Consider the following 19,809-nt stretch of genomic DNA (forward strand, 5'->3'; position numbering starts at 1 on the left):
TCTGCCAAACGTCCGCTGTGTGCCCTTGGGCAAGTCATTTCACTTCTCTGGGCCTCGGTTACCTCATCTGTAAAATAGGGATTAAGAGCGTGAGCCCCAGGGGGGACAGGGACTGTGTCCAACCTGATTAATAATAACTGTGGTATTTGTTAAGCACTTATTATGTGCCAATCAATGGGTAAACTGCAAGATAATCAGATTAGACAGTCCCTTCCCCACACAGGGCTCAGAGACTCCGGGGGAGGGAAAAAGGATATTTAATCCTTGTTTTACAGATGATGGAACTGAGGCACAGACATGTGAAATGACGTGTCCAGGAGAGACACAGGTTCTCCGACTCCCATGCTGTCCACCTTTCCACAACTCTTGTCTTTTCAGCCACCAGCCAAATGTTTTTGAACACTTTTGAAACCAGTGGGATCATAGGATTTTGACAGCCACCCATACTATTTCCGGCAAGACAAACGTGCGAATGAAACAAGTAGCGATCTCTTCCCCCAGCAGAAGCTAGGGAAAGGATGACAGCCTAAGAGGATGTTAAAGTGGGATAGATAATGGTTCATTCATTCCATAGTATTTATTGAGCGCTTACTGTGTGCAGAGCACTGCACTAAGCGCTTATAAGCCGTTGATTATTAGAAACTCCTTAACAAGTGCAGAAGGGTGTGCCACATCCAGATGGAGGGATGAGATAAAATGTCAGAGTTCGGTGAACTCTTAGTACTTGCAGTAATAGTAGTAGTATTATTAAGTGCTTACTGTGTGCAAAGCACTGCAGCCAATGCTGGGAGACAATACACAGGTGAGACTTAAACACGGTCCCTTCCTTCATGGGGCTCACAAGTGAGCGCTTAACAAGTATGGTTATTATTATTATCATTGTTATTATGATTTTATATTCCTGTGCATCGTGTACCTGGATTAGTACTCTGTAAACACTTGATATCTGTCCTAATTCCAGCCCCACAGCTCTTATGTACACAATGAAAATAAAAATAATAATGATAACAATAACTGGTATTTCTTAAGTGCTTACTGTGTGCCAAGTACTGTACATTGGGATTGATAGAGGATAAGCAGATTGGACTCAAGCCCTGTCCCACACAGGGCTCTCTACTCTCCCGTTTTCCTTATTTTGGATTTATACTAATGTCTGACTGCTCCTTTAGACTAAGCTTCTCGTGGGCAGAGATTATATCTACCAGCTCGGATGCCTTGGACTCTTCCAAGCACTTAGTACAGTGCTCTGCACTCAGTCAGTGCTCAATAAATACCTTTGATTTGATTGCTTGATTATTGTTGGTATTATTACCAATGGCTCAGAGGTTTCATTGTGTTTGACTCCTCTGCCCTCAAACTTTTCTTCCCCTTGAAGTAGATGCCTGAGTATCTTCTCCTCTAGTGACACCATATGCTATTGCTCTTTTTGAATTTATCTTTATCCTTGTCATTTATAGAGGTTTTTATTCTTTTAGCTATTTTGCCAGACCTCTTCCCACCTTTTCTTTAGACTCTGAGCCCCTCAGGAGCCAGAGATGACATCTCTCCTCAGAGTCGTATTTCTTTCCCCCGCCTGAACTCAGTATAGCATATAGTAAAGCACGCACAGTTGGTGTTTAATAAATACTATTAATACTACTAATCCGCCACCTGTGGAATGTTTACTCATTTAATTTTGAAGCTTACTCTCTGGAAGATTTTGACACTCTTTCAAGAAGTTGGATTTTCCACTGTCATTCACCCTGACCGGAAAATAGCTTTCAACCGCTGTTTATTGGGTCTAGCAATGTGATATATACACTATTGACACTAGATCTTCCATCTAATTTTCTTCACAATTAAGGGCTGATACATTGCTTCACTTGCAGTCAAATGACACTTTAAAAACAAATAGAAGCATTGGGTTTCTTCAGCCTTGGGCCATCTCAGCTTCAGTTGGTGGAGGGAGGTCTTTGATCACTGCGGATAAACATATTTTTAGGAATCCTTGTCTCTGAAGGTTGCAGCGAACAGAATTTATGCATAGTCCATTCCCATCTTACAGGGTCAGATTGGTAGAGTGGAAAGATGGCACATTCTTATTCTTTTTACTTAGACCATGAAATCCATATGGGTCAGGGACAGCATCTGACCTGATTAACTTGTACTGACCCCAGTGCTTAGAACAGTGCTTGGTACATAGTAAGTGCTTAATGAGTAATCAGTCAATCAATCATATTTATTGAGTGCTTACTGTGTGCAGAACACTGTACTAAGCGCTTGGGAAGTACAAGTTGGCAACATATAGAGTCGGTCCCTACCCAACAGTGGGCTCACAGTCTAGGAGGGGGAGACAGAGAACAAAATAAAACATATTAACAGAATAAGAATAAATATGTACAAGTAAAATTAATAAATAGAGTAATAAATACATGCGAACATATATACATATATACAGGTGCTGTGGGGAAGGGAAGGAGGTAACCATCATCATCATTTTTACACCCTTGACAGTGGATTATTTATTTAAATTTTTTTTGTCATATTGGTTAAGGGCTTATTGAGTGCCAGACATTGTACTAAGTGCTGGGGTAGATACAAGATAATTGGACTGGGTACAGCTCCTGCTCCCATAGGGCTCACAATCTTAATCCCCATTTTACAGATGACGTAATTGAGGCACAGAGAAGTGAATTGACTAGCCCGAGGTCGCACAGCAGGCAAATGGAGTACCTGGAATTAGAACCCAGGTCCACTGACTCCCAAGCCTGGGCTCTTTCCACTAGGCCCCACTGCTTCTCACGTTGTATTTTGTAATCAGAGGGCAGTAACAATCATAATTGTGGTGTTTGTTAAGCACTCGGCATGTGCTAAGCCCTGGGGTAAATACATTTTCTACTTGACATTTTCTATTTCCTACTTCTCCCCCTTTTAGACTGTGAGCCCACTGTTGGGTAGGGACTGTCTCTATATGTTGCCAACTTGTACTTCCCAAGCGCTTAGTACAGTGCTCTGCACACAGTAAGCACTCAATAAATATGATTGATTGATTGATTGACACAGTCCCTATCCCAGGTGGGGCTCATGGTCTAAGAGGGAGGGGAGAACGGGTATTTCATCCTCGCTTTACAGTTGAAGAAACTGAGGCCCAGAGAAATCAAGTGACTCACCCAAGGTCACAGCAGGAAAGCAACAGGGCTGGAATCAGGACTCCGGTCTCCAGACTCCCATCCCCGTCAAAAGATAGGACCCCGAGTACTTTCTCTATTTGGATTTGTACTTTCCAAGCACTTAGTGCGGTGCTCTGCGCACAGTAAGTGCTCAATAAATAGGACTGAATGAATGCATGAATTTGCAGGGATGGCTTCAAATCCATCAAAACCTCTACCAGTGTCCAGAGAAATCGCAGTTCATCAGGCAGCCGGGGCTGATGGGTGTTGGACAGCATCATCAATCGTATTTATTGAGCGCTTACTATGTGCAGAGCACTGTACTAAGCGCTTGGACAGCCAGCGGTTCCCTGACCCCTTCCCGGGGGGCACTAATGGTGTCCTATTGATTGCAGGATGACGTGATGATGCCTCAGAGAGTCAGATTACAGCACGAAGCCGCCATCCAGCACCCAAACAGCGTGAGTACTCTTTCTTCCCTCCTCCCCAACCCGACCCCGGATTTTCCTCCCGTCAAGATTTTCGATTACGTTTCTCTGAGGCCATCAGAACGTTTCCACGCAGGGCTGGTCCAGGCAGTGTAGCAGGAGAGTTTCTTTCATGAAATTTGCCTTCCTTACGACGGGCCTGAAGTCATTTCTTTATTTTGATTTTCCTCTTGGAAAGGAAAACTTCTGATCCTTTGGGGCCCACGTTTACTTGGTTCCAAAAAAGGTTCAAAGGAGGCCTTGAAGGCAGCTTTGGAGCAGGTCGTTTGGAACTAGAACACTCAGAATGAAATATGCTCCGTGGAGTGAAAAGGTCTGGAGATACCAGGTTCTAAACTACCATTTAACAGCAGGGTTGAAATATAACTGCATTCAGTGTTTATTATATTTTAAACGGCAGAACCCACGGCTTATTACAAAAACAATTGCACAAGCCAGTGATTAAATTTGACATTTGTTTTTGTCGTAATTGGCTCTAAGGGAAAGTAGTCTTCACTAGAACAAGTATCCTTTATTCCATTGCTATAAACGTATCTATTCAGCCAAATTCATGGTTTTTTAAACTATGGGATGGCTACCAATGTAGTATTACATGCACGCATTTAAACTATGAAGCTTATCACAAGGGTTGTGGTTCTTTCTTAGATCTGGGGCCCTTTTATTTTGGAGCATGAAGAAACAGCTCCAGTGAAAAACACCAATTTTGTCCAAAGTGTTATGACTAACTTAGGAAGTTTCCTTTTCTGTTTAATCATTGTGCGATAAATGGCTTCACAAAATGGACTCAGAAGTGACAAAAACTTCCAAAAAGATAAAATTCCTAATGGCATGCAGAGTTTTTTTTAAGAACCCAAGGCCATTTGAGTTTATCTGGCCCAGAAGCTAGGGGATTTGAAACAAAACCAGCTTTTGAGAGTCTAAACGCCTTGTTGGCTCAGGAATATTTGAAGTACATTCTTTTTTGTTGTTGTTGTATTTGTTAAGCTCTTGCTCTGTGCCAGGCACTGTACTAAGCCCTGGGGGAGATACAAGCATAGCAGTTTGGACAAAGACTCTGTCCCATATGGGGATCACGGTCTAAGTAGGAGGGAGTAGCATTGAATCTCCATTTTGGAGTTGAGGAAACTGAAGCCAGAGAAGTGAAGCAACTTGCCCAAGGTCACACAGCAAGCCATCCAGAGGCAGGATTAAAACTTAGGGCCTCTGCCTCGCAGGCCCGTGCTCCTTTCACTAGGCCAAACTGCTTCTCCACTGTTAACAACTAGGGAAACTGAGCTCTGTCCCGTGTTCACAAAGCCCCATGTAAGGTGGTCTTTGACGTTTCTGGCAGAACTTATTCAGACCCTGCAAAGGTTTTGCTTCAGATACCCCAGGCACACTGGCTCTTAAAGGGCTCAGGTGTCTGACGAATGTTCCCTAATTCCCTAACAACTGGCGAGACCAAAAGGTGGAGAGGAAACATATGTGACGGCGGACCAGGGTGGCCCTCATCGATCCTTCCGCCGGCCCTGGGAGGGTAGCTCAGCCAAGGCCGGCTTAAGGGTCGGGATTGATAGGGTATCCTTACCCCCCGTTCTGTTCAGGAAATGGAAGCAGACTGCTGGGGAAAGAGGGGGATGTTTCTTTCCGACCCACGTTGTCACACGCGAGTCAAGGTTCACTCCTGAGACTGACACGTGGGAAATCAGGTCAGCCTGCTGGGCCTACGAACGATTTTGAAGCAGCCAAACTAGGTGAACACTGTAATTCAGCCTTGTGTGGTGGAAGAGGAAGAACACTATTGAGTAGGTTTAGGGTTCTGTTAGATTCTTGACTGTGCAGAGGGGATAGAGACATATCTGCCTTCTCCCTTTTCCTTTCTTCCTCTCTTTTTCTCTCTCTTGCTCTCTTCCTCTCCTCCCCTCCCCTCCCCTCCCCTCCCCTCCCCTCCCCTCCCCTCCCCTCCCCTCCCCTCCCCTCTCCTCTCCTCCCCTCCCCTCCCCTCTCCTCTCCTCTCCTCTCCTCTCCTCTCCTCTCCTCTCCTCTCCTCTCCTCTCCTCTCCTCTCCTCTCTCTCTTTTTCTTCCTTCCTTCCTTCCTTCCTTCCTTCCTTCCTTCCTTCCTTCCTTCCTTTCTTTCTTCCTTTCTTCCTTTCTTTCTTTTTCTTTCTTTCTTCCTTTCTTTCTTCCTTCCTTTCTTTCTTTCTTCCTTTTTCTTCCTTTTTATTTCTTTCTCCTTTTTCTCTCTTTCTTTCTCTCCTCTCTGCCTTTGTCTTTCTCTTTCTTTTTTTCTTTCCCTCTTTCTATCTTTCTTTCTTTTTTCTTTCCATCTTTCTTTCTCTTTCTCTCTTCCTTCCTTCCTCTTTCTTTCTTTCTTTCTTTCTTTCTTTCTTTCTTTCTCTCTCTCTCTCTCTTTCTTTCTCTCCTCTCTGCCTTTCTGTCTTTCTCTTTCTTTTTTTCTTTCCCTCTTTCTATCTTTCTCTTTCTTTTTTCTTTCCATCTTTCTTTCTCTTTCTCTCTTCCTTCCTTCCTTTTTCTTTCTTTCTTTCTCTCTCTCTCTTTCTTTCTTTCCTCTCTGCCTTTCCCTTTCTCTTTTCTTTCCCTCTTTCTATCTTTCTCTTTCTCCTTCCTTCTTTCCTTCCTTCCTTCCTTCCTTCCTTCCTTCCTTCCTTCCTTCCTTCCTTCCTTCCTTCCTTCCTTCCTTCCTTCCTTCCTTCCTTCCTTCCTTCCTTCCTTCCTTCCTTCCTTCCTTCCTTCCTTCCTTCCTTCCTTCCTTCCTTCCTTCTTCTCTTTCTTTCTTTTTCTTTCCCTCCCGCTCTCCCCCCTCCCTCCCTTCCTTCCTCTCTCTCTCTCTTTCTCTCTTTCTTTCTCTCCCTCCTCTTTCTGTCTCTGTCTCTGTCTCTCTCCCTCTCCCCCACCCCCAGAAAGGGTCAGTATGAACCATGCCATATAACTGATTTTGTCCTTTTATCCTTTCTATCTGAGCGGAGATGCCTGAGTTCCATTTCTGATTTGAAAGTGCAATCCTGGGATCGGGGAGGGGTGGGGGGGTTTCAGAAATGGGACTCAGGCATCCACTCCCCTCCCTGCAGCCAGGGACTCCGGAGGGCAGTAGGCTATTTTTAAACATATCCCCAATTCGTGTCTTACCCTGCAGGGAAGGGAGGAAGTAGACTGTTGAGCCACTGAAAACATTGTGCGTCAGAAAACTATGTAATTGTTCATCTATTTGAGGGTCACAACTGTCACTTCACTAGTCAGGCCCTTCTGTTTGCTGTGGAGGAAGTTGTTTTTGAGGAGCAGAAAGACTTGCACTGGGTGACATTTTAGAAATGTGATCTGGGCATTACTGAGGCCCAGCAAAGTGAAATGATTTGTCCGAAGTCATACAGCAGACAAATGGATTAGAACCCACAACCTTTCGACTCCCAGGCTCAGGCTGTATCCACTAGACCATACCGCTTCTTGAAATTTGGAAAGAGTAGATTGAGTGGAGAGACATCCGAATAATTGTGGTATCTGTTAAGTGCTTACTGTGGGCCAAACACTGTACTAAGTGCTGGGGTAGATACAAAATAATCAGGTCAGACACAGTCTCTGTCCTGCAGGGAGCACTTTACTAAGCACTCTCTGCTCCTCCTGGGGCTCACAGTTTAAAGGGGAGAGAGACCATATATTGAATCCTCATTTTGCAGATGAGGAAACTGAGACACAGAGATGTGAAGTGACTTGCCCAAGGTCACAGAGCAGGCAGGTGGCAGAGCCTGGAAGAAAACCCAGGTTTCATGTCTCTCAGTCCCGTGCTTTTCCCACTAAGCCACACTGCCCTTTTATTATTTTAAAGGTATCATCAAATCAAATAATTTAGTATAATGAACTATCACTTGTTTGAAGCAGCTATGTGAATCCAACATGGCCTAGTGGAAAGGGAATGGGCCTGGGAGTTCGAGGACCTGGGTTCTAATCCCAGCTCTGTCAATTCCTTGCTGTGTGGCCCTGGGCAAGTCACTTAACTTCTCTGTGCCTCAAGTTTCCTCAACTGTAAAATGGTGATTAAATACCTGTTCTACCTCCTAGTTAGACCAGGAGCCCCATGTGGGAGAGAGACTATGCCTGTCTTAAGCGCTGAGAACACTGTTTGATAAGTAATAAGTGCTTAACAAATACCCTAAAAAGAAAAAAAAAAACTTGGGGAAACGAAGGGTAGAGTGTTTTTTTCCCCTCACAAAAGAACAGCACAGAAAAATATTTTGCTCACGCGAATGAAGTTTGGCTGATAACTGCAGTTTTGGATTATGGTCAAAACCCGACACGCGTCAAGCTATTATTTCACAATTCAGTCACAGTATATGTCTTTTCGTGATCCTCAGCTAGTTGGTTGTGTGAAGCTTGGATGCCACATTGAAGTAGCTAGATGATTGGACAGACCTTACCTCAGCGAAGCTGTAAACTAAACCTCGCTCCACGCAGTCAGTGGAATGAATAGAGTCGTCTGAGGTTAATTCTTGTAGGCATATGCCCACACCACAACATTACCACAAGCAGTTCGGTGAAATGTCTTCCCTGAAAGAATCACGTGAAAGATCGATGATGGAATAGAATTACAACTTACTATATAGTGTAGGCATGAGACATTTTCTTTGAGACGAATTCCCAGTCCCTTTCTCCCCACTTCATTTCCGTATCGGAAACTATTATGGATTCATGAGATATGGCTGAGCCGCAATTGGAAGCTTATTCGCAATCAGCAGTCAAGGGTATTTATAGAGCACTGATTGGGTGCAGAGCACTGCACTAAGAGCTTGGGAGAGTACGGTAAGGTAGGACACGATCCCTGCTCGCAAGGAGCTGGCAGTCAGAGCCCCTTCCTTGTTTGCCCAGCTAGAAATCAATCAATCGTATTTACCAAGCACTTACTGTGTGCAGAGCACTGTGCTGCACACTTGGGAGAGTACAGTTTAGCAGCATAGCAGAACCGTTCGGTGCAGTAGAGTTGAGGATGGGGATCATGATTACCGACTATTGTATTGTCAGTATTAGAGAAGCAGCGTTGCTTAGTGGAAAGAGCTCAGACTTGGGAGTCAGAGGACATAGGCTCTGATCCCGGCTCTGCCACCCTTCTGTTGCGTGACCTTGGGCAAGCTATTTAACTTCTCTGTGCCTCAGTCACCTCATCTGTAAAATGGAGATTAAGGCAGATGAGCCCCACGAGGGACAACCTGATTACCTAGTATCTACCCCAGCGATTAGGACAGTGCTGGGCCCATCGTAAGCGCTTAGCAATTACAATCATTATTTATTATTGTCCTTCTCCCAGTAACTTAGGACCGTATGCTGCACACAGTAAGCTCTCAATAAATTCTGCCGATCAATCGACTGCCTTTTCCTTCCATCGAGACTGCTCTCTCCAAGGCCGCCCGCGAGTCCGACTTTGCCAAAACTAATGGCGAGCTGCCCTACCCTAATCTTCTGCTTGCAAAAAAAATGCGACAGTGCAGCCAGGGGCAATCTCTGCCTGCCAAAATGCACGAGGGATTGCCAGTTGCCCACTGATCTTGTTCGCCACATCTGCATGCATTGAGAACGTCTCACCGGCCGTTTGGCCATCTTGCAACTTGAAGGACAGTGGTAGAGTCCGTAAGAGAACCCCAGTCCCCATGGAAACCCTCAGAGGCTAGCTCCTTTTAGTATCTGCAGGGAGGAATGATTTTCACAGCTCCTTGTTTCCACCGCATCATTGTGGAAGCTACTCCATGCATATAATGGGCTGTCAATAGTAACACGGGCTTTTTGACAGAGATGAAAAGCTTCTGTCCTGTTGAAGAGGTATTTTTGGCCCCGCTCTGTCCCAGCTCAGTAAAAATGCTAAGCCGCTGCTCTGATTGCTTATTACCTGTAAAAGTTCCTTTTATGTTTGGTGTCTAGACTAGATAGGCCAGTGTTCTGGTAGTTATTGGGACCTCCTCCTTTGGACGGCATTTTATGATGCAAATAGAGCCAACGTAAAGTGAAAACCTTTCTCAAATGGCCACCTCTTCATTATATTAATTGGTTGTTAATGGTAAACTTGAATAGGAGGCTACAAGTGTAGTGGCTATGGATGGATTTGCCATATGGCGGGCATTAGCTTCTGTTGGAGGGCCAAGTAATTGATATCCGCATCTGTGGGCAGTTGTACCTCGTTACTGGTGACAGAGATTTCCCTGGATTCCCTCTGGAGAGCTTTGGAGAGGGCAATTTGGAGGGGCGGGGGCATTCAATGAGAAGCAGCATGGCCTAGTGGATAGAGCCTGGGCCTGTGATTCAGAAGGACTCGGGTTCTAATTCCGGCTCCACCACTTGTCTGCTGTGTGACCTTGGGCAGGACACCCCACTCCTCGGGGCCTCAGTTCCATGAGCTCCATGCGGGGCATGGACTGTGTCTGAACTGATTAGCTTGTAGTCCTCTAGACTGTAAATTTGTTGTGGGCAGGGAATGTGTCTGTTATATTGTTATATTATACTGTCCCGAGCACTTAGTCTAGTGCTCTGCACACAGTACGTGCTCAATAAATATGTCTGACTGACTTGTATCTACCTCGTTGCTTAGTACAGTGCCTGGCACGTAGTAAATGCTTAACAAATACCATGCCAAAAAAAAAAGAAAGGAGCAGTAATGGTATTTATCAAGTGCAGTGTACTGTATTATGCACTTGGGGTACAAGGCATGTGTTTCTTTGCCTGCAGGCACTTACACTCTAATTGAGGAGACAGAATAAAAATATTTGCAAACCGTGGAATCAGAACAAGTCAAGTGAATGCTCGATGGTAGAGACACTCATTCATTCGGTCGTATTTATTGATGGTTTACTGTGTGCAGAGCACTGTACTAAGCGCTTAAGACATGCATTCAAGTGCTGTACAAATAGGTCTGTAAGAGCTAGAAGCAGCTGTTGGGTGTTGGAATTAATTGGGGAAGGCCTTTTGTAGGAGGTGGGTTTTTAGGAAGATGGGAAGAGCTGGGATTCGGGGGAACGAGGTGAAGGGGGTTCTAGATCTCCTACAAGGCATCAGAGAAGCAGCGTGGCTCAGTGGAAAGAGCCCGGGCTTTGGAGTCAGAGGTCATGGGTTCAAACCCCGGCTCTGCCACTTGTCAGCTGTGTGACTTTGGGCAAGTCACTTAACTTCTCTGTGCCTCAGTTACCTCATCTGTAAAATGGGGATTAAGACTGCGAGCCCCCTGTGGGACAACCTGATCACCTCGTAACCTCCCCAGCGTTTAGAACAGTGCTTTGCACATACTAAGTGCTTAATAAATGCTATCATCATCAAGGGGTCAGAGGTGGGTCAGTTAAGAGTGGAATACAGTTGGGAGGGAGTCTTGAGAGGACTGTCAGCTCCTTGTGGGCAGAGAATGCATCTGTTCGATTGTTCTATTGTCCTCTCCCAAGCGTTTAGCCCAGTGCTCTGCGCATAGTAAGTGCTCAATAAATATGACTGACTGGGTGGAGAGTGCCAGCTAGGGAGTTAGCAGGCTAGAAGAACTGGTATGCAAGGCATAGGAAGCTGGTGAGGACCTTGAAGCTAAGATAAAGACGTTTCTGATGCAAAGGGAGATGGGCAACCCACTGGAGAGTTTGAGGAGAGGGGAAACCGGTGCTGAATAACATTTCTGAAAGATAATAATAATGATGGCATTTATTAAGCACTTACTATGTACCAAACACTGTTCTAAGCGCTGGGGAGGTTACAAGGAGATAGGTTGTCCCACGGGGGGCTCACAGCCCTAATCCCCATTTTACAGATGAGGTAACTGTGGCCCAGAGAAGTGAAGTGACTTGCCCAAAGTCACACAGCTGGCAAGTGGCGGAGCCGGGATTTGAAACCATGACCTCTGACTCCAAAGCGCGTGCTCTTTTCCACTGAGCCACGCTGATTCTCTGAAGGATGATCTGAGGAAGGCTATGTGAGGGGGGAAACCAAGTCAGCAACAGCCAGAAGCTGGTGCCTGTGAGCTCGTCGTGGGCAGGGAATGCATCTGCTTATTGTTGTATTGTCCTCTCCCAAGTGCTCAGTACAGTGCTCTGCACATGCTGAGTGCTTAATAAATACGATTGAATGAATGAATGAATGTAGAGTCTCGAAGTACTTGTTGGTCAGGGCACGGCCTGAGAACCGCGCTTTGACTTTAGGGGGTCACCAGTTGCTTCAAAATCCCCGTTCGCTTTTCCTTCTCCCCGAGCGCGAGGTGCTCCATGTTTTTAAATGCATGAGCATTTAGAAGTGTGGTAGTGATTCCAACATCAATATTTATACAGTTATCAACTGGCTTGCCTTCATAAACTCTCCGCTGAGCCAGGAAATGACCTGCCATCTCACCGTGGAGTTCAGCGTGTTACCCTATCTGCCCTCTGTGTCACTTAGGTACTTGGGACCTACACATCTTAAACTCTTGAGATCCACCCCTCAGCACCTGTATCCGATCAATCCATTGTATTTATTGAGCATTTACTGCATGCAGATCACTGTAAAAGCACTTGGGAGAGTACACTATAACAACACAACAGAATTGGCAGACCCATTCCATAATAAATATGATTGTTTCGGTGCCCACAGTGAGTTTACAGTTCATATCCTTATACTCCCATCATTTTTTTAATGGTATTTGTTAAGTGCTTACTGTGTGCCAGGCACTTTATTAAGTGCTGGGGTGCTGGGGTAGATATAAGACAGTCAGGGAGGACACAGTCCCTCGCCCACGTGAGGCTCACAGTCTTAATTCCCATTTGTCAGAGGAGGAACCTGAGGCTCAGAGAAGCAAAGTGACTTGACCAAGGTCACACTGCAGACCAGCGGAAGAGCTGGATTAGAACTCGGTTCTTCTGACTCCCAAGCCTGTGCTCTTTCCACTAGGCCACATTGCTTCTCTCCCAAGCGCTCAGTCAGTCCATCAGTTAGTGAATCATATTTATCGAGTGCTTACCGTATGCAGAGAGCACTGTACTAAGCACTTGGGAGAGTACAATACAACAATAAACAGACGCATGCCCTTCCCACAGCAAGCTTACAGTCTAGTGGGGGAGTTCTGCACACAGTAAGTGCTCAATAAATAGCAGTGACTTGATGCAGCCTTCTCGAGCGCACTCATGCACAGCTTCTCCGTACTTTTCGCACTTGGCTCAAAGAAATTCTGCAGCAGATCGCTTCCCTCATCTGCCACCTCCGTCTGCATCACCCTGACTTTTTCCCTTTACTCACTCCCCGTCCCAGCCCCACAGCACTTACGCCCATATCTGTTATTTCTTTATTTCTATTAATTGTCTGTCTCCCCGTCTAGAAAATGAGTTCCTTGTGGGCGGGGACTGTGTCTGTTTATTGTTGTGTCATACTCTCCCAAGTGCTTTGGCCAGTAAGCGCCCAATAAATACGATTGAATGAATGATTGACCGCTTCGCGGGGCCAAAAATGATGTTGGCGAACCCGAGCGTGAGACAGGAGCCAAAGGATGGGCTGGGTGTGTGGGCAGCCACGATGGGGGTGTAATGACGGTGTTGAGCAGGCCAAGGAAGTCTGGTTGTCTCTCTGATCACAGCTTGGAAGCCCTTTCGCTGGCCAGGCCGTGGCGTCGCTGGGGTGCTGGACCTTTTAGGTAAATACAGAGCGCCCCTCCCCACTGAATTCCATTCTGCCTTCCCAACCGCGCTCCGCCTCATCCATTCTTTCTTGTGGGGGCCGGGGCAGCTATTTCAGCCTCCAGAAATCCTTGACCCCAAAGCAGGCATTTGCCAGAAAAGTCTCACAAACAAGGTAGCCTTGTCTCAATGCGGTTGAAGGCGGCCATCTGGGGAGATTTGTGTCTTCTGGAGCTGCTGTTTCCCTTTCCTTAATAACATCTTCTTCTAAAGTGCTCTGTGAGCCAGCTTCAAGCCGCTTTGCCAATGCTCCCCGAGATGAGCAACTTCGTTCGTAGTTGGGAATAAAAAAGAACTGGTTGGCTCCCCTTTTATAGGAAAGTCCGTGGAAAGATTGTAATCTTCTAGATATGCTATGACTACTAATTGTATTTGTTAAATATTAACTAATTAGCTTGTATCTCTCCCAGCACTAAGCATAGTAAAAGAAAAGCAGATGCTGGAAAGGAATACAAAGATGGAAATTAGACTTGGTCCCTAGCTCTTGCCCTTCAATAATGACAAAGGTTTACCCTTGAGGGCTGGGCAGAATGCCGCTAGATGAACTCAGGGATTTTGGTGGGAGGCTGAGCCAGGGGCCCTACCCAGCTCGTTTCTGGTGTAGGGGTGGGCTTTGAGGGTATAGAGGAGGAGTAGACAAGGAGAAGGGAAAAGGGTAAAGGAGGAAGCAGAGTAGGAGTGGAGGGGGAGACGAGGACTAGGATAAAGGAGAAACGTGGCGAGGAAGGCATTGGTTCTTTCTCTCCCTGCTACGTGTTGCTGCCACCACCGCTTCGTCCTCATCCTCTTCCCTCTTCTCGTCCTCCTCCACCTCATCCTTCTTTTCGTCATCCTCCTCACCTTCCTCCTCCTCCTCCACCTCATCATCCTGTGTCCTCCTCCACCTCATCATTCTTCTTTTCCTCATCCTTGTCCTCCTCCACCTCATCGTCCTCCTTGTCTTCCTCCACCCCGTGTCCTTCTTTTCTTCATCCTCCTTAACCTCTGTCCTTCTCATCCTGTTTCTCCTCCTCCTCCTTCACACTATCACCACCACCTCTCCAAGGTTCTGGCTCCAAGGCTGTGCCAGAGGCCCCTCTTGCCCCCAGTCATGGTACCCCAAGAGAACGACCAATACATCTTCCTCCCCCCAGCTCCATCCACACAGCCCGGGGGCTTCCTGAGGGGACGAGGTGGAAGGGAGGTGGGGTCTGGGCTGTGGGAAAGCCACAGCAGTGGTCATTTAAGCCCCATGGGGCCAGGCAGTGTCCAGATTGCTTCCCGCCCTGGAGCCTCAGCAGCCCCCTACTGCGGCGTTAGCGGCTCCGGCGGCCAAAGCCACGGCTGCTCACATATTAGCCTTGGCCTGTGGTTCAGGGACAGGAAGTGGCGATGAGGCTGAGGCAAAGTGGGCGGCACGACTCGCCCTCCCCAGACCCTCCCACGAGGCTGGAGCTGCAGCCCTCTGGCATTTATCTTCTTGTCCGCCTCTGCGTGAGACGGCAAACTCTTCAAGGGCAAGGATCGTGGCTGTCGACTCTGTGGTTTTCTCCCAACCGCTTAGTACAGACAAGCCCCCACTCTAGGCTGTGAGCTCTTTGTGGGCCGGGAATGTCACTGTTTATTGTTGTATTGTACTTTCCCAAGCAGCTAGTACAGTGCTCTGCACACAGTAAGCATTTAATAAACACGATTGAATGAGTGAATGAATATGTGGCCACCCTTTGCTCTGAATGTTTGTAAGGTGTGGCTGCCCCAGTGGGCTGGGGTGGGCTGCACTGGGACCCCTCAGATGATGTTGGAGAATAGGGCAGGGTTTGGGGGACGGGGAGGGGGCAGGAGGCTCCATGCTCGGATGATAATAATAATTGTGGTGTTTGCTATGTGTCAAGCCCTTACTATGTGTCAAGTCCGGTTCTAAGCTCTGGGAAAGATACAAGAGTATCAGGAAAGACCCAACCCCTGTCCCACACAGGGTTCACAATCTAAGTAAAAATAATAATAATGATGGCATTTATTAAGCGCTTACTCTCTGCAAAGCACTGTTCTAAGTGCTGGGGAAGTTACAAGCACAGGGGGCTCACAGTCTTAATCCCCATTTTCCAGATGAGGTAACTGAGGCACAGAGAAGTTAAATGACTTGCCCAAAGTCACACAGCTGACAGTTGGTGGAGCCGGGATTTGAACCCATGACCTCTGACTCCAAAGCCTGTACTCTTTCCACTGAGCTACGCCGCTTCTCAGGAGAGAGGACAGGCTTGAAATCCCCATTTTGCAGATGAGGTAACTGAGTCATAGGACAGTGGAGTGACTTGCCCAAGGTCTCACATCAGGTAAGTAGCAGAGCCGGGGTTAGAACCCAGGTCTTTTGATGGCCAGGTCCAGGACTCTTTCCACTAGGCCACACTCCTCGGATGGCAGTGGGCGTGGGCTGTCACTGCCGTTTCTGTTGTCCTGCTTCAGTGCACAGGCCCGGAGGAGCCGAAAGCCAGGTCAGGGTGATGAGCATCGGCTGAGTCATTCCTAATCATGTTCTAGGATGTCTTGACAAATCACTTTGAATCATAGAGAAACTTAGAAAATTAGTTGTCTCCCAAACTGATCTTTTTTTTTCTGGAATTTCTTCTTCAAATGCCAGCAATTGCCAATCTTGAAGCCTCTTCCCTGCTGCCCTGTGTCTCTGTCTCTCTGTCTCCCTGTGACTGAGGGTCACAGTCTAAGTAGGAGGAAGAACAGGGATTGATTCCCCATTTTACAGACGAGGTAACTGAGGCCCAGAGAAGTGAAGTGACTCGCCCCAGGTCATACAGCAGGCAAGTGGTAGAGCCAGGACTAGAACTCAGGCCCCCTGACTGGCTAAATTCTGAGCCTATCAGATCCTTGGGCTGGTTTGAGGCTGGATTGATGATAACAATATTTAAGTGCTTACTGTGTGCCAAGCACTGACATTCCACTAACAATAATAATAATAATGGCATTTATTAAGTGCTTACTATGTGCAAAGCACTGTTCTAAGCACTGGGGAGGTTACAAGGAAATCAGGTTGTCCCACGGGGGGCTCACAGTCTTCATCCCCATTTTACAGATGAGGGAACTGAGGTGCAGAGAAGGTAAGTGACTTGCCCAAAGTCACACAGCTGACCATTGTTGGAGCCGGGATTTGAACCCATGACCTCTGACTCCAAAGCCCGTGCTCTTTCCACTGAGCCAAGCTGCTTCACTTTCCACTCTCCACATACTCTCCTCAGTTTCTGGGCAATGACACCAAATCCCAGCGGCATTAGTGAGAAATGGAATTATTTCTCCCTTGGGCCGCAAGACCGTGATGCAAGACAGTTTTTCCGCAGTTTCAATATTGGCTTCGGATGAAGCCAGACACTCAAACCAAGTCTCTCTGCCCTACCTACTGCAAACGACATGGGTGCACCCTTGCGTAACTGAAAAATTGAGCAAATTCTGAATCCAGTAGCACGAGGGGAAAACACTGAGTTTGCGCCATTCCGTGACCCATTGAGCCACCGAAATGCCATGCTTCCGGTCGAACTTGAAAAACCATGAGCCCTCGATTGTGCGTTAAAGGATGCAGATACTTGAAAGGATCTTAGCGTCAGAGCCCGTTTCACTTTGGACGGAGAGGATTACTTCAGCCACGCCATGACTTTTTCTAGTCCCTTCCCCTTTCGCGAAGTGAAACAAGGGCGGCAATCGACTTCAGCGATGAAGTTAACATTGGCAGTTCTCCATGGCACAAGTTCAGCAGAACCCCCGTATCTATTGCTACATAAAGAATTTGGGAAAAAACGCAAACTGTGTCAGCTCTCCTCTGAATCAAACCCGTCCTGATTTGCATTTTTATAAAGGTGCCTAGGTTAGGGCTTTCCCTGATTAAATTCCCATAGGAGTCCGTTTTTACATGCCCCAGAGACAGAAAAAGGTTCCCTTACTTCCCTGTTGAACATGCCTCTCTCTCTCTCTCAAGTATGCAGCTCCAAGAAATCGTTTGGGCTATTCCTCATAAATGAAGGTCATTTGGTTTGGGATTCACATGATAATAATAATGATACTTGATAGGCGCTTATTATGTGCCAAGCACTGTCCTAAGTTCTGGGATAAATACAAGTTAATAAGTCAGACACAGCCCCTTTCCCTTATGAGAAGCAGTGTGGCATAGTGACAAGAGCCCGGGCTTGGGGGTCAGAAGGCCGTGGGTTCTAATCCTGGCTCCGCCACTTGTCTGCTGTTTGACCTTGGGCAAGTCACTTCACTTCTCCATGTCTCAGTTACCTCATCTTTAAAATGGGGATGAAGACTGTGAGCCCCATGTGGGACAATCTGATTACCTTATATCTACCCCAGTGCTTAGAACAGTGCTTGGCACAGAGTAAGTGCTTAGCAAATACCATTATTATTGTTATTATTATGGGACTCACACTCTTATCCCCTTTTTAAAGAAGAGGTAGCTAGGGCATGGAGAAGTGAAGTGACTTGCCCAAGGTCACACAGCAGACACGCGGCGGAGCCGGGATTAGAACCCAGGTCCTCTGACTTCTGGGACCGTACTCTACCCACTAGGCCATGCTGCTTCTCAAGAAAACAGTATAATTCTCTTGGGAGAGAACACTGGAGTAGATACATCCTTTGCCTACAAGGAGCTTATAGTCTTAAAACTCCAAGATGACATATTCAACGAGAAAGGATAGTATGGGGCCAGTATCCTTTAGTCAACATATGATGACACTCACTTCATACCTCAGGAAATTATGTTGGGTTTCAAGCAGCCAAGGAAAAATTGTACCTCCTACTCACAAGCTTTTAAACCACGATCAGCCCTGGCGAGGGCACCCAACTACTCTTAATATCACTCTTTTCATCTTGTGAGGTATGTGTGGGGAAGCAGCCTGGCCTAGTGGATAGAGCCCTGGCCCGGGAGTCAGAAGGACCTGGGCCCTAATCCCAGCTCTGCTGCGTGACCTTGGGCAAGTCATTTCACTTCTTTGGGCCTCAATTCCCCCATCTGCAAAATGTGGATTAAGACTGTGAGCCCATGTGGGATGGGGACTGTGTCCAGCCCAGTTTGCTTGTATCCCACCTACCAGTGCTTACTACAGTGCCTGGCACATAGTAAGTGCTTAACAAATACCATAATAATTATTATTATACTTTTAAGATTGGTGGATCCCTAGCTAGAAAATCCAAATTGACCCCCTAGACCAGGCCTTGTTCTTGTATCACCTGGGCAATTTTATCCTTGGTTCCGCTTCCGGAATAATAATGGTTATTATTATTATTATTTTGGTGTAAAGCAGTTACTGTGTGTCAAGCACTCTTCTAAACTCTGGTGAAGATCATGAACAGCCTTTTATTGAGAGATTTGGCCTTGTCCTTCAAGGCACTCGGGCACTTCCCTTCATTGATCTTAAAAAAGCAAAGTAGAATGTAAAAACACAAACCCACGACAAGCCATGGCGTACTGAGGTATGAGCACAAGTACTGATGTCGTTTGACTTATGTTGGCTTGGTTCTGGTCAAGAATTTTTCACATCCAGTGTACACTAAGAGGAAGTTCAGTGGACCCACCCAGAAAAGTCGCCGTCTCGTACTTTGGTCACAGACTACCTCGGCACACATCCCTTGTGGCCTCTGTTGAAGGCGGCATATTTCCGAATTGAAACTTCCACCAGCTCTTCTGCCTGTCAGCTCTGGCCATTTGCTTGGTTTCTATATTTTTGAGCCCTTGGGACCACCAACCCCATCTTTCTTTACACTTCCCTTCAGTATCCATTTATTGCAAAATTCTTGTTTCTCTCTTAATTGACTCAGAAGTGACGTTACTCTTGTATTCAGTTTTTCACGGAGTCATTCTGTTCCGGAAGGCAGAAGGCCTTCAGAATGGTAGAACATTGCATCATTACCAGTGGAGCACAGTTTGATGGTGCCAGTGCTGATATTGCCCCTCTACCTACCAGCCGAGGTGTTTTGACCGAGGGAGGGAAGAATAAGAGAAGAAAAGGGATGGAAGGATAAGAGAAGCAGAGTGGCCTGATGGAAAGGTCATGGGTTGTAATCCCAGCTTTGCCACTCATCAGCAGTGTGACCTCGGGCAAGTCACTTAATTTCTCTGGGCCTCAGTTCCCTCATCTGTAAAATGGGGGATTAAGACTGGGAGCCCGGTGTGGGACGTGAACTGTGTCCGACCTGATTAGCTTGTTTCTACCCCAGCCCGACACAAAGTAAACCCTTAACCAATCTCATTTATAAAATAACTGGAGACACCTACAAAGCTGCACTTTTAGGATTGAATCCTTTTCTTTAATATCTCTGGCGGGCATGTAATCAACCTTAAGTGGGTTCTGCCCATGTGACAGTTTGTGAAGAAAGAGTGTCAACTTTATCTCCAGTTTCTTCTCAGTGGAATTGGATTTCAAGTTCAGCGTGGTCGAGTGTGTCCTGGGGCCATTTTGCTTGGACTGGGAAACTCATCAAACATCTAGGGACCTAAATCACTGTCATAATGAATATTTTAAACTATAGGACCATCCTGCTCT

The 19,809-nt window shown here is 46.5% G+C and overlaps 1 protein-coding gene across 2 annotated transcripts in view; it reads left to right on the forward strand.

The window, feature by feature from the left end:
* Positions 1-19,809, forward strand: part of B3GNTL1 (UDP-GlcNAc:betaGal beta-1,3-N-acetylglucosaminyltransferase like 1) — a 256,114-nt gene that overhangs the window by 16,091 nt on the left and 220,214 nt on the right. For both annotated transcript variants that reach the window (XR_005454210.1, XM_038757407.1), the window contains exon 2: positions 3,545-3,610. Coding sequence is in view for 1 of the 2 variants with exons in the window: in XM_038757407.1 (XP_038613335.1) it covers positions 3,554-3,610 (57 nt within the window). In the remaining variant the exon portion in view is untranslated. The remainder of the gene's footprint in view (positions 1-3,544; positions 3,611-19,809) is intronic.

Source organism: Tachyglossus aculeatus, chromosome 15, assembly GCF_015852505.1.
Source record: "Tachyglossus aculeatus isolate mTacAcu1 chromosome 15, mTacAcu1.pri, whole genome shotgun sequence".
In the NCBI taxonomy this organism is placed as follows: Eukaryota; Metazoa; Chordata; class Mammalia; order Monotremata; family Tachyglossidae; genus Tachyglossus; species Tachyglossus aculeatus.